This window comes from Lonchura striata, chromosome W, assembly GCF_050655825.1.
Source record: "Lonchura striata isolate lonStrDom1 chromosome W, ASM5065582v1, whole genome shotgun sequence".
Lineage (NCBI taxonomy): Eukaryota > Metazoa > Chordata > Aves > Passeriformes > Estrildidae > Lonchura > Lonchura striata.
The window spans coordinates 3,261,868-3,275,912 of NC_140743.1; the positions used below are offsets into that span (position 1 = coordinate 3,261,868).

At 36.8% G+C, this 14,045-nt stretch overlaps 1 protein-coding gene across 8 annotated transcripts; it reads left to right on the forward strand.

Moving 5' to 3' along the window:
* Nucleotides 1-333: 333 nt before the first annotated feature.
* Nucleotides 334-13,449, forward strand: LOC146762992 (activated RNA polymerase II transcriptional coactivator p15). Of its 8 annotated transcripts, none has more exons than XM_085571299.1 (5): nucleotides 334-392; nucleotides 2,308-2,380; nucleotides 4,296-4,415; nucleotides 11,161-11,269; nucleotides 12,119-13,449. In XM_085571299.1, exons 1-5 carry the CDS (start codon nucleotides 346-348, stop codon nucleotides 12,196-12,198), a joined length of 429 nt encoding a protein of 142 aa, XP_085427425.1. In that variant the 5' UTR covers nucleotides 334-345; the 3' UTR covers nucleotides 12,199-13,449. The 8 variants fall into 8 exon arrangements, with proteins under 8 accessions (XP_085427425.1, XP_085427427.1, XP_085427428.1 ...); XM_085571301.1 differs by having other exon boundaries at nucleotides 348-527; XM_085571302.1 differs by having other exon boundaries at nucleotides 348-522.
* Nucleotides 13,450-14,045: the final 596 nt, after the last annotated feature.

The window sequence follows — 14,045 nt, forward strand, 5'->3', positions numbered from 1 at the left end:
AAGTGGAGTGCAGGCCTTCCCTCTGCGCGTCTGCAGTCCCGACGGGGCCGGGCTCCAGGTAGGGTCCTGCCGTCGGTCCCATAGGGCTCCCTCGATTGGAATGATGCAGCTGACTAGCCCCTTGGAAGCTATTTGTTTTTTTGTTTTGTTTTGTTTGTTTGGTTTTTTGTTTGTTTGTTTGTTTGTTTGGGTTTTTTTTTGTTGTTTTGTTTTTTTTTTTTTTTTTTTGCGGCTGTCCTAATCGGGGCGGGGGAGGTAGGAACAAGTTAGAAAGGCATGCGTCCCCTTTAAACACCTTCCCCTGCTTCTTCCCACGTGGTGCAGGGCTGGGGCGGGGATTCTGCGATGATTCTCTTGTCTTTCTGTCGTGGTGTAGAGGAGCTGTATGCGAAGTGAGACGTGAGCATTTAGGTTCTTTTGCGTGTTTAGTTAGAGCTGTTGCCGTGTTCTCTTTCCTCCACCCCCAACTGTAGGGCGCTCGGCATCTCCTAGCCTGGTGTGGGAGAAGCGCGCTGGGTAACGGTGTGGTGAGGCTTTCCTTTTTCCTCGAGTGCCCGCTATGCTCTGTGGGAGAAATGCCCTGCTGTGGAGCGGGTCTGGAGCGGGAGTAGGAACCGCTGCCATGTTGGGGGGGCAAAGAGGATTTGAGTGAGGGAGAAAATGGTGGTGGCGAGCCGCCCAACTGTGTTCACCCCACACCGGGATCAGGCCCTGCCCGCTGACGACCCCCGACCTTTTTTTTTTTTTTTTAATGTGTGTGTGTTGTGTTCTTTCTTTCACCGCCGATAACATGCATCCTTGCTGCCACCCTGCCCTGGGAGGACCTGGGTGTTCTTGCCCGCACCCCCCTGCCGGGCCCTCGCTCCTTTCCTTTGGGGGGGCAACACGAGCCGTAGAAAAGAGGAAGAGGGGAGGAAAATGGCGGCAGGCATCGGCCTATCTGGTGTTCCTAATTCGTATTCGCTTGTCTTTCTCATGTTACTTTCCCTTGTCTTCACTTGTCACGTCTCATTCCACCCTTGCTCTCCTCGGTGCTTCGGTGTCCTCACGCTCTGCTTGCTAGTTTCTCACGAGGGGACACCCACCCCACCCCATTTATTTTTCCTTTAGTTTCCGCCTCCATCTTCCTCCATATTGTTACTCTCCCTTCCTGATGCGGACTCTGGAGTTGTTCTCTGCAGGTGTCCCGCCCTCCGCGTATCAGATTTTTCTTGTTCGGCTTCCCTATTTCATGTCATTGCTGTGCTTATTTTTGCATTGCCCCGTTCCAGCTCTCCTCTGCCTGCCTCCGTCCTGTAGTGTGGTTTATGTGTGCTTCCCATACCCTGTTTCATTTTCAGTGCTACAGCTTCTATCGTTGTGCTCCAAATTATTCTGACAGAATTTACTCTAGAACCACATTTGATCCGTTATTATTATTCAGACTTTCTTCCTTTGCACATAGTTTATTTCATTGTCAGTTTAAAAACACTGCTATTCCTTTTTCTTTCCTGAGATATGCTTATTTAATACTTTATTAGCCTTTCCAAGCTAGTTTATTTTGTACAGTTTCTCCCTGTGATGCTTCTTTTTATTCTGAAATCACAAACGAGCTATTTATTTGTTAGAGTTTTTAGTAGCAGGCAAGATGTTCAACTGCTGTATCTAATCATGTTTGCATACTAGAGAGATGTAGAAGTACACCTGGCAGCATGCATTCAAGGAAAGCTGAGTGTCCACTTGTCTAGTAAATGAATACAGTCTAGTGACTGATGTGGTAAAGTTGCAGTGGAAATATTAATTGCAGTACTGTAGTTCTCTGTAACTGAGATATTTTCAGTCTTTTGGATTACTGATGGGAATTTAAGCTTCATCTGTGACAGCTATGCAGCTGTTACTCCCAATTTCAACTAGGCAAAATGCTCATGTAAGAATATATGTAGTGTTGGGGCCTTAATTGTTTATATTTATGAATATTATGTTGGTAATTCATCTGGACACCAGTTTTGTATTGCCTTTTTTTCATTATAGTATCTACCATACCTGGGAGAATATGAAACAGGTGAAAATTTGTCCTTTTGTAAGCAGTTCAGAACTAAAATACTGCATATAAGGCAGTCACAGAAAAAAGGGGAAGAGCTATAAGAGAGAAGGGTGTTTTGTGATTACATCTACAATGTGTATTAAAGGTTATATGAAAAGGCAGGAAAGTCTTCAGGAGGGTTTTGAATAAGGTGAGCCTTTACAAACAGATTTGAAGATGGCTTTTTAGCCATAATGGGAATGTATTCCTTGTATAGTGTTCTCATGTTATATTTCTCTTCCTAGAATGCCTAAGTCAAAGGAACTTGTGTCTTCAAGCTCATCTGCCAGTGATTCAGATAGTGAAGTTGACAAAAAGGTGAACATTATATTATATGCAGTTTATAACTACTGTATTAATTGTTATATTTCAGGCTGGAGTTAAAGAATTAGTTGAGTGTTCTGTCACAAAATGCATGTCATTCCATATGATTTATTTGACACTTAAACCCCAAACACCCCCTCCCAACTCCAAACCAAACCCCAACAAAACCCACCCCCAAGATTATGGTTTGGGTGGATGCTTTTTCTTTGCAGTACACTTTATTCTTAAGGTGCATTTTGCTTAATGTTTTTCTGTATGGTATATCTAGCCACAAGCTTCCTGGAATTCTTTGCTGATTTGTGGCAAGTGATAGACTTCTATATAAGATGCCTCTGGTGGCAAGAATTTGAACTAATTTTGAGGACACTGCCCCACCTTCATTTTGATATCTGGATTACTTGCAAGTCCAAAAACAAAACCTCCACTTGCCTTGTCATCCATGGGCCACTTGCTTATCTTGCTCACATTATTTTTTATGTTTTAGAGTCTTATGCTTACTGTAATACTATCTGCTAGTTTCTCACTTAAAAGCAGAGCCAACCAGAATGTTTCTGAGTTGATAATTTTAACATTACCTGTTTTAAATGCATAAATGTAATGTTTTCATTTATTTTAATAATTATTTAATTTATAAATTCATATAGATGTGTCAGTCATTGCAAATAAATACAACAGTCAGTTTATCTTTTTAAGAAATGCTAGGTAGTAATGCAGAAACTTGGTCTTTTAGTGCAGTTTGCAAAGAGACAGTCTGATTTACTGAAATGGTTCAAATGTGAAAATGTGACTTGCTTGCACATAGCAAATTAGGTATTTTGTGAAATCTTAATATAAGAGAAAATGGTCAGATGATTTTTTTTTTTTTTTTTGTTCTGGAAATGTATTCCTAATAAGACATAGTCTATCAATCAATGTCAGTGAGCAGTAAGCTGGTTGGTTTTGGTCTTGTTTTTTTCTTATGACAATTTCCCATATTTTTTTTAACTGTTTGTCTTTAAAAGAGATTATCTACAATATGATTATAGCAGGTCAGAATAATTTTTGGTATCTTTGTATTATTCTTCCTTTACAGTGGGCATGATTACTATATAACCATTAGTGGAAATGGAGTATGCTCTGTAGCATTGGCTAACAAAGTAATCTGATTTGCAGGTGATATTGCCTCAATGTTTTAAAAACATGTTTAATTTATCATGCTATGAACAGAGATTTGACTTCAATTAAAAAAAAGTTCTCTTGGATTTGATTTTTAAGATCCTTTTTTTCATTATCTACTTTTTTTTTTTTTTTTTTTTTACCAGAGTTGTTATCTGTTTCCCATTTTTCATTGTACTTTCTGGAAAATGAAACTTCTATCAGACTTAAATATTTTAATCAAATCTGACAGTATTACTGCACAACAAAAGTAGGCTTTTTGAAATGTATTTTCACAGAATCACTAGGTTGAAAGAGACCTTCAAGATCATCGAGTCCAACCCATGCCCTAACATCTCAACTAATCCATGGCACTGAGTGCCACATCCAGTCTTTTTTTAAACACATCCAGGGATGGTGACTCCACCACCTCCCCGGGCAGACCATTCCAGTACTTATCACCCTTTCTGTAAAAAACTTTCTCCTAATATACAACCTTTATTTCCCTTGGCGCAGCTTAAGACTTAGTTTTGAATTTTGATCTAATTAATTTATCTTTAAAGCCAAATTATTATTGCAAGCTTCACTGAGAACAAAAATAGGCTCATTTGAAGATTTTTTTTTTGTTCCAGTCTAAATGTACAGTATTGTATTCCTGCCTTCACAGGAGGAAGGTGTTAATATGTATTGCATAATAGTTTGTGACCTCTAACATAATTTTTTTTTAATAACTTATGAGTTGTGATTCATGAGGTTTTTTTATTCTTGCTCCAAGGCAAAGCGGAAAAAGCAAGTAGCTCCAGAAAAGCCTGTTAAGAAACAAAAGACTGGTGAAAGTTCAAAAGGTGCAGCTTCTTCTAAGCAAAGCAGTAACAGAGATGAGAATATGTTTCAGGTAAAATTGATGACTCTCTTAGAGCCTGGTTAAGGTAACCATTTACATAATAATATGTATAAATTTTATGAGGCTATGTGAATATCATGACAGAATAATGCTTGGTCTCCTGAAATCTTGGCTGAAGGGGATTATGATGCTAGCATGCAAGATGAGATGCTGAGAAAAAGCACTGTTAGGTTTCAATAGAGTAAAAGAATCAGAGTTGTGGCAATTGATTCTAACCCTCATGTCTTTGCATGTGGTAATTCTCTGGGTAGTCATTTTGTCTGTAAATATGAGATTAGGACAGTCTTGGAAACCCAAAATATGGACTCAATTCCTATTTAGCTAGGTCAAGGGAATTTGGCTACTGTCTTCTAAGACAATATCTTGGAATAAGTTTTGCTTGTTCCTTTATGATGTAGGTTTTTCTCACTGAAAATCCAAAAATATTGCAATTTTTGACATTGTCAAAATAGAATGAATTTACGTTTTTTCAGTAGCTACAAGCATTTGTGAGTTCAGCGTATTGTGTATCCTGGGGTTAGCTGAAGAAGCAATGTATGCTGAAAGCTGTACAAGAATATGCATAGCTCCGAATTCCTTTTTTTAGGGGTGTGGATCAAGACTTATTAAATGTCTGATTAGCTGATTTGAAAGGGGGGGCAGGCAATGAGAAAGGGACTTGAATTCTTAGACTTTGATTCTTAAGTTTGTGAAAAGTTATGTGAGAGGTGCTTAATAAGATGGTTCCAACACTGAATAAGGTATAATAAATGGTTTTGGGCTGTACCTGTGCAAAGTAATATATGGGGGGAAACTAGCAAAGGCCCATGTCAATGTTCACTTTCCTCTGTATATATAGCTGGAGGGAGAGCTTCAATTTAAGACCCTGGGCATAACTGCTTGGACTTGTCCATTGAAGAAAGAATATAATAGTTTTGCTAGGGCATGCTTTGATCCATATAGGAAAAATGATAGTATCTTCTGCATCTAATGAGGGGAACTGCATTTAGAACTTAAACATGGCATAAAGCCTATATGTTTGGGATTTTTTTGTAATAGGTTCAGAAATTACAGCCTTGGGGAAAAGTTAATGTCCCCGCAAATGAAAAAAAAAAGAGGAAAAAACCAAAAAAGCAACATAACAAACCACCATAACCAATCCAACTAATGCAAAAAAACTTTCAAATAAAAGCAAAAGTATTTGTGTGCTCTGATTTCTTTCAACCTTTTTTGACCCGAGGTAATAAGTTACTAAAAACCGACAGTAGAGGACACATATTACTCTAAGAGCAGGGTTCTTCCAGTGTTGACTACAATACAGAAAAAAATTTCACTATCACCCTGACTTAAACCATCAATGCTCTTAAGTTTCTGCCTGCCTTTAGTTACTCAACAACAAACATTTTTTAGATTGTTTGTTGTGCTATGTGTGTTCTTTTTTCATGCAACATCAGCTTATGTGTGTTAATTAAGATGCACATGTTTCAGTGTAGAAATAGCACAGTAGGTCTAAGAATGCTCCCCTTCTCTCCTTTCTACCCAAGAGAGCATGCTAGAAGATCTAGTTACATGTTAATTTTGTAGGTATTATTTTGTTTTTTCTAGGAATAATAATCATACTAGAATCTCTCTGCTTCCCCATGGTAATAAAAATGATCTGCATGCAAGTGATTTTGCAGTATAACTTACAAATGTGTCTTCAGTTGATGGCAATGAGGCTGTAAAGCATTCATATGATAGTCAGAAATTCTGTGGCATCCATATTGTGTGTGGGAATGATAGCAACTGACATGAAACTTAGTGGTTTGCTGTTCTACACCTTTGGGCTGTGTTCTTAAAGTATACAGCTTCCTTTAATATTGAACTCATTGTGACTGCTGTATTTAGAAGATTTAGCATTTTCATAAAGATCTACACTTGATTATTTTTGTTTGAAACTAATGTTGGTATAATGATATTCTTTAAACTAATTATGAAGAATAAAATAATTGTAAGAAGAAGGGAATTAAATATAAGAGACCAATTATGTTTTATTTATTTACGTCATGGTCTTTTTAGGTTTTATAGGCAGCCTAGTATACTCTGGAATTTGTTAAAGGATTTGAGTACAGTTGGGTTGTGGAAGTTTACCTTACTCACATTTGTGATGTATTACTAGAGGCCCTAAGGACAAGTATTATTCGTGCTGCATTAGATTCATGTCTATGACTTCAAGCCAATGTGAATTGTTCATCATGTACCTTTGTTATTTTGAAAAATCCTGTAATCTACCTATGCCTGATTTGGATTAGGTTTGTTAATGCTGATGGGTTAAAGTATTAATATGAATTATCCATAGTGGAACCACATGACATGATTGGGCATTTCACAGAAATTGTTACTTGAAAAGTAGTTTGCCTGTTGCATATGTGGTTCCCCCCCCCCTCCCCCCTTTATTTAAGTTTGGGTCAAATTTGCTTCTTTCACTTGTGAGAAATAAGTTCTTCAGTTTCCTGGTGTAATGTCTTTACCTATCATAGGCTCCTTAAAGTATATAAATAAGTAGGTAATATATGCTTGTGATGCTCTGGAATGTTATTTGTTGTTTAGCAATAGTATTCTCCAATTTAGTCCTTGCACTAAAAAAAGGCCACCCATGTGACACTCCCTCTTCCCCTCCTGTCCAATTGGAGGCACAAAAGGCAAAGATCATGGGTTGACATAAGAACAATTTACTGGAAACAGCAATGAGATAAGAAAATGAACAGTAACAACAATGATGTTAATAACAAAAGTGTACAAAAGAAATTATTTACATGGAAAGCCCCTAGCAAGAAACAATACCAGACAGCTCTCCTGCCATGTTTTCTTGACCAGAAGAAACCCCCTCTCCTCAGAAGCGACAGTCCCTTTCCCCTGCTTCTAGCAATGATGAGAAGTGGTATGGAATAACCTCCCTGTCTTAGCCATACCACCTCATGGCTACTACATAAATTAACTCTATCCTGGCTGGAACCAGGACATTGTGAAATACATCGGGGACCACCTAAGTTTCAAAATTAATTTGCTAAACCAATTTGCTGTATTAGAGATCTCTGCTGTTTGCAGGACTCTCTATTCTAGAAGTTTATATTAGCTTATTGTAGTTCTTCTAATGCTATACATATGGTAAGAAAGAAGGACATTTTTTTTCTGTTTTTTCTCCAACAATATATATACAGTTTAATCAAGGGAAATAGGAAGAGAAATGGTGAAGAAGATGGTTGCTGAAACTCATACAGGAAGTCAGTTGCATAGCTGTGAAACAAACCTAGACACAGTTCAGTGCGTTTTACTGTCAGAAATGGAAACCTGGAAATAATGCTTTTAATATTTTGTGTTTAATTTAATAGAATAATATGTCAAAGGAGCTGTTATATTTAATAGAAAGCTGACATGTTTTAACTATAGCCAGCAACCAAGCATTGCACAGCCAAACAAGGAATTAATTCACTGTTTCCCATGGGCAGGCAGGTGTTCAGCCATCTCCAGGGGAGCAAGGCCCCCATCACATGCAACAGTGACTTGAGAAGACAAACTACATCACTCCAAACATCCCCCTGTTCCTCCTCCTTTCCCCCACTTTATATATTGAGCATGATGACATATGGTCTGGAATATCCCTTTGGTCAGTTGGGGTAATCTGTCCTGGCTGTGTCATCTCCCAACCTCCCATGCACCCCCAGCCTCCTTGCTATTGTGGCCATATGAGTACCAGAAAAGGCCTTGGCTCTGTGCAAGCCAAACTTTCTGGGAAGAAAATGAATAACTCAGCCAAAACCAGCACAAAGCATATTATTTTTTTTATGAAGGTTAAACTGCAGAAGCTACCCTGCTATTAATTAATGCAGCCCTTGGAATATTAATGTGTTGTTACAGAGATACAAAGGTGTCTTAGAAGACACCTTATTTTAGGTCTGTCAGCTGCTGCATGGAAAAAGAATTTGTCAGAAATGGCTCAATGCCAGAATTGCAGGTAACTGAATGTTAGGAAACATCACTTTGCTTAGCCAAAATCTAGGTTTAAATTTTTTAAACAGTACTTTGAAAACCTATATAAAGCTTTTTGGCAGTGGGAACAGTTTTGTATTTGAGTTTACATAAACGTTTGAAATGTCATGTGAGCATTCAGCTGAAATCTAGACAGTGGTGTAAAATCTAACACTTTTAACATTTTCATATGGAGCTGTTTACATTTAAGGCAGACTTACTGACTGAATAAATGTTGTGTACTTTGTATTATTGCCCCTCACCTTACTGTAGTTGAATTAAGGCATGTAGCCTTATCTTTAATAGTCAAATTCTGCCCCATTTTACTGTATTTGAAGCTCTAATCTGCTATTTTGTATCAGATTTTTTCTTTAAATCTGGAGTTACTTGGCAGTAACTTCAGTCTTTGATCTGGGGAAAAAAAAAAGGTGTTCAGGAGTGCTACTGCTTGAAGCTGGTTTATAGGTGACCTTAAAAGTCACTGAAGCATTATAGGGAAAACCAATAAATGTTGTTAATGTAGGCTATTTAGGGTATCCTTTTTCAGCAGTGCTGATGGACTTGGACATGTTACCAAGTTTGGTCTGAAAGAACTTGGCTACCGTAGCATAACACCTTATTTTTGAATGTTAAATTTGTAGTGCTGTGAAAATATTTAATAAATCAATCTAAAAATGCTATCTTATAAACTTTTTTTTATTTTAAAGGATGCTTCGAAGTAGGAAAACAACTGCTTCAGGCTTATGCTATTTAAAGAGGTCCTAATTGTTTAAAAATAAATTTTAGAGTTAAAATAGCATGATCTGCATAAGAAGAAAAATTAGTTTAAGCAAGCACAAAGCCTATTTTTTAATGTATATTTTGTGAAATAACAACTTTTATGACTTTGTTTTGCTGGTGGGTAGGGCCAGCACCAGTCACCAACACCAACTTAAGGAATAGTGTAATTTACTATAATGCAAAACTGCAAAGAATCACAAAAAGATAAGCTAAGCAATGCACCTAATCATTACTACAGAAGATTGCCTATAGTGATTAAGAAAGATACATCACCAGTTACCCTAATACTTTACCCCTTCATCCAGATATCCTTTAATCATCAGCTGGGGAAAGCTGTCACAGCGAAGGACTGGAGAACCACTCACAGTAACTGGGAAATTCTGTGGTGCATCCACCTTGCAGGCAAAGAGGCTTCTGAATTTTCTGTGAGAGTAGCCCAACTTTTATAATAAAGAAGCTACCATTACTAATGATATGGGAACATCTGCTTTATTTTCCTGTTGGGTTTCTCCCAAAGCCTGACCAGGGCTCAAGGAGGAACCAAAGGAGTTGTCTTTGATCCTACACCCCAGACAAGGCCAGATGTGGCCTTGTCCAGTTTCTAAATACAGAAAGGTAAATGCATGTTTTGCCAAAGAGTGGATACATATATTATATTGCTAATAATACTTCATTAATGAGTGGATACATATACATTTGGTTGGAAGGTTCATCTAGAGGTCAACTTTAGTTCAGGGCCTGTTGTTTGGGCCTTAGTACTTCAGGTTTAAACATCTGTGAATAGTTTTAGTTTATTGGAGAGTTGCTCATGCTTCCTGGTTAGACTTTATGCTAGTAAGATATGTTTTGTCCCCTGTTAAACTATGTCAAAGAGCAAGATGTGTAAATTAAGGAAGGTGAAAACTAAAACTAATGTTTTATCAGGAAGGAATATTCCCTTTTAAAAATTGTTTATATGTGCTTTCTTCACAAGGTGGGTCCCGGAGGTACAAAATACTAAGAATTTTTACATTAATTGCTTGACTGTGCTTTTATTATTATGAAATTTCTCATTCTCAAATTCACATTATATTTTGAATTTATGTGAACAAATAATTTTTTAATCAATTTTTTTCAAATGTGATAAAGCCTAAATAATGTAATGTGTAGTATGCCTTTTGTCTCTTTTCCCTTTGAACTTTCTTTGGAGAATTAAAAAAAGCCCTCATAATTCAGTTAAGCCACTGTGTGAAATTTTGATATTTCAAAGTAATTTCATACCATTGCTGTGTTGGTAAGCTTAAAGTATTTGGATAGGGTTTTTTTTTGGTTGTTTTTTTTTGTTTTTTTTTTTTTGGAACATTTGGTACAGTCTTTTAACCACAGTTCCAATAAAGTGTCCCAATGAACTGGCAGAAGCAGGCATGGGGCAGTTGGTGGCTTACTTCTGTTTCCATCTGTATTTACTGTGTTTTAAAAATTAAAAAAGAAAAAAAAAAAGGTAGGGGAAACAAGTTAAAAATTGGGCCCATCTCATGTGAATATCTAATTTGATTTCTGTACCTATGGAATGCACTGAAACTTAGATTTGTAGGTAGATCACCTTCTTCCCTGTTTGTTTACAACTGTTACTAACAAAGATGATTATAACAGAGACAAAAATTTGTTTCAGAAAACAGTAAATTAGTGGGTTTTATAAGATGTAAGCTTGTTAAGAAGACAGGTATTTTCTTGTTCTAGGAGAGAACCACTTGCATTGAGCATTGAATGCTGAATGCTCAACTGATTTTAAGTCATTCATCTATTTATATTGACATTACTTATTTGCCTACTGATTGCTCTGGATTAAGCTCTTGATCTAGTTGTTTTACTGGTGTCTAAAATAAGCTGCAGTGTGCAATGTCACATGTACATGTCTGATACTGCTGGGAAAAGTGAATGCTGTAATACATAAAATAGCTAAAAAATATCCTTATATGTGTTTTGACAGATTGGCAAAATGAGGTATGTCAGTGTTCGTGACTTTAAAGGAAAAGTGTTAATTGATATTAGAGAATATTGGATGGATCAAGAAGGTGAAATGAAGCCTGGCAGAAAAGGTATTGTTTTGCTTCATGTTATTTTGTATTAAAACATTGTCTGTAGTTTGCTGGAGATCTTTGTGTATCAGATTTCTATACTTTGTTACTATATGGTATTTTTAGAGTAATATTTTTACTTATTAATTATTTACATTTTAACATATAATTAGTTTTATCTGTAGACTATAAGCAAAAGCAAAGTGGTTTCATTGGCCCGAGTCTGTTTTCCTAAATGATTCTCCCATAATTTATGGAAAACAAGGCATTGAATACAGGCAGATTTGGTATGGGAGTTATATACATAGCCATACATTTTCCTATTAATTAACTTCACTTCTTGCTTTTATTACAATTGGATTTACATATTGGTTTTTGAATGCTAGGGAGTGGTAATAGTCTCTCCAAAATGTTACTTATAGTTTGCTATTCACAGTGCTTTAAGAAACGTGAGGGAAAAAAAACCCCAGAATTATGGTTCTTTAGAAGTGTGTAGAAGTTTAGTCCACAGAGATATGGCTTTAAGAAGCCAACAGGAATACGGTTTATTTCCTCGTTTGTTTTGTACTGCCTTCTGTCAAGGCCAGCACTGTATTTTTGTGTTTAGCCTAACACTTGTGAATGAATTTGTTATATTGCACTAATTTTCTTTGTAAGGAGATAAGCTAAGATCTAAATTTTACCTGAAGTGTTCTAAATAAATAATTTCTTTGTAACCGAGGTGGTTGTTACACTTGAGGTATGTTAAGCATTATTAGTCACGACATACACTGTGTATGAAACCAGCCTTGACAGTAATTATGCAAGATTCTGCACTACAAATGTTTTGGGTTTTTTTTGTCCTAAGTATTTATTTTTAATGCATTTCAGGTATTTCTTTAAATCCAGAACAGTGGAACCAGCTGAAGGAACAGATTTCTGATATTGATGATGCAGTGAGAAAACTGTAAATACAGAGCTATACAGAAACCTTTTATCATTTCAGTTGTTTTAAGTGGTCTTTTTACACTGGCATTTGTTTTCTAAAATATTGTTTTCCAAGCTATTGTATATTTATTTGGATTGCTAAATGATTTGTAAAATGAATACTTTATGTGCATTAAAAGTGTATTCTGAGTGAGGCTATTTGTGTATATATTACTAAAAGGAAATGTGTTGCTTTCACCTGATAGTATAAAATAAAAAAATCAAATAATATGTAAAGCATAGATGTTTATGGCCTTTTGATTGAAGATGCTGGTAAGGTTGCCTAATAGCTTTAATTTTGGTTTTAGTTTAATTGACCATTAATGTGATTTTTTTTCCTGAGGAGATTTCCTTAAATGTCTCCATTTTAATATGTTTTTTTTTTTTTTTCATACTCTTTGGTATTGCCCTGGCAGCTTTTAGCTTTAAGACTTGATACAAACAGTGAATACCTTGTAAAACACATTTTTGTAGATAATTTTAAATACTGTATTTGCTAATTTACTGTATTTATTCAAATGTAAACAGTCCCGAGTATATAGACTATTTTGCATTACTTGCATGAAGTGTTATGCTAAACAATAACATTTGAAAACAAGCCACACACTATTTATTCCCATTTTTCTATAGCTTGATTGATTGACTTAGAAAATACAGTTAGCTTTTGTTCTTAGACCCTAGATTTTGAATGTGATCGTGACAGGCCCTTTCACCCCCTGACACAGCAAAAGACTTCTCTACTTTCCCCATGGCTAAGCTAGGCTGGAATGGTTTGTCTTGTGATGAATTATCTCAGCTGAAAACACCCTTAGTCAGCAATAAACATCCTTCCTTGAATGGTGGGAAAGGATAAGCCGCAAATAAGTGACTGACAGGCAAGCACTTTTTACAACTATAGAAGATCACTATGATTTTCATGAAATCAAAAATCTCTTATACGTTCTCTGGGTGTGTAGAGAGTTCTCGACGCACAGACGTTCACATTGAGATACTTCCCTAGGACTGAGAAATTAGGAGATTCTTTGCACACCACCATCATTTGTTGGTAAGTGACATTGGCTCCTAATCTATACTATTTCTTCACTAGCTGTAACATAGGTACCTTTGTTATTGTGCACTGTATTTTTTATCTACTAGTATTTCTTTTTGTGTTATCCTGTGTAGTAAGTAGTCTGTTTAAAGTCTTACGTCTGTTTTCCTTGGCCTGTTCAATAAATGATTCATGTTGTAGTAGACCTGATGGGTCATTATTAAGAGCTTGCGAGCGAGAGTGGGTTTTGGGATCCTGGCCGTCTCAATAAAGCTGTTGTCTACTGCCAGAAACCTGGAAAGGCACTTGTCTAAGCTTTTCCCTCTCATTCATAACAGTGATGCATAAACTTTTACAGTAATAGACATGTTGTCATGGTTTGACACTGGCACAATGCCAGCGCCCCCATGAAAATGTAATTTCTCCATTGAATGCTGTGAAGTGGAATTGAGAACAGAGCAAAGCAGGCCCAAGCTTAATAACAGGAAAAAAACTTTATTAAGCTACTACTACAAAAGAAAAAAAAAAGAGAGGAAAAAGGAAAAAAAAAAGCACACAAAGATCAAAATGAAAACCTTGCAAAGCATTCCTCCTCCCACCACCCAACTCCAACAAACCACAGTGAGACACAATCTGGACCCCAATCAGGTTTCCACCCTCCAGACAATCCATCCTCAGCCCTTTGAGGGAGACAGGAGTCTCTCCTGTGCCACAGACCCCCTAAGAAAACACAGCTCCACATCCTGTGTTTCCATGTCACACATGGCACCGCCCGGAGAAAAGTTTGCCATGGTGACCCTT

Excerpts from the sequence above, each read along its gene's own strand:
- LOC146762992 (XM_085571299.1), top strand. The coding sequence starts at position 346 with ATGATTCTCTTGTCTTTCTGTCGTGGTGTAGAGGAGCTGTATGCGAA. Across the intron at positions 393-2,307 it reads GTAGAGGAGCTGTATGCGAA|AATGCCTAAGTCAAAGGAAC; the intron begins GTGAGACGTGAG and ends TTCTCTTCCTAG. Across the intron at positions 11,270-12,118 it reads AATGAAGCCTGGCAGAAAAG|GTATTTCTTTAAATCCAGAA; the intron begins GTATTGTTTTGC and ends AATGCATTTCAG.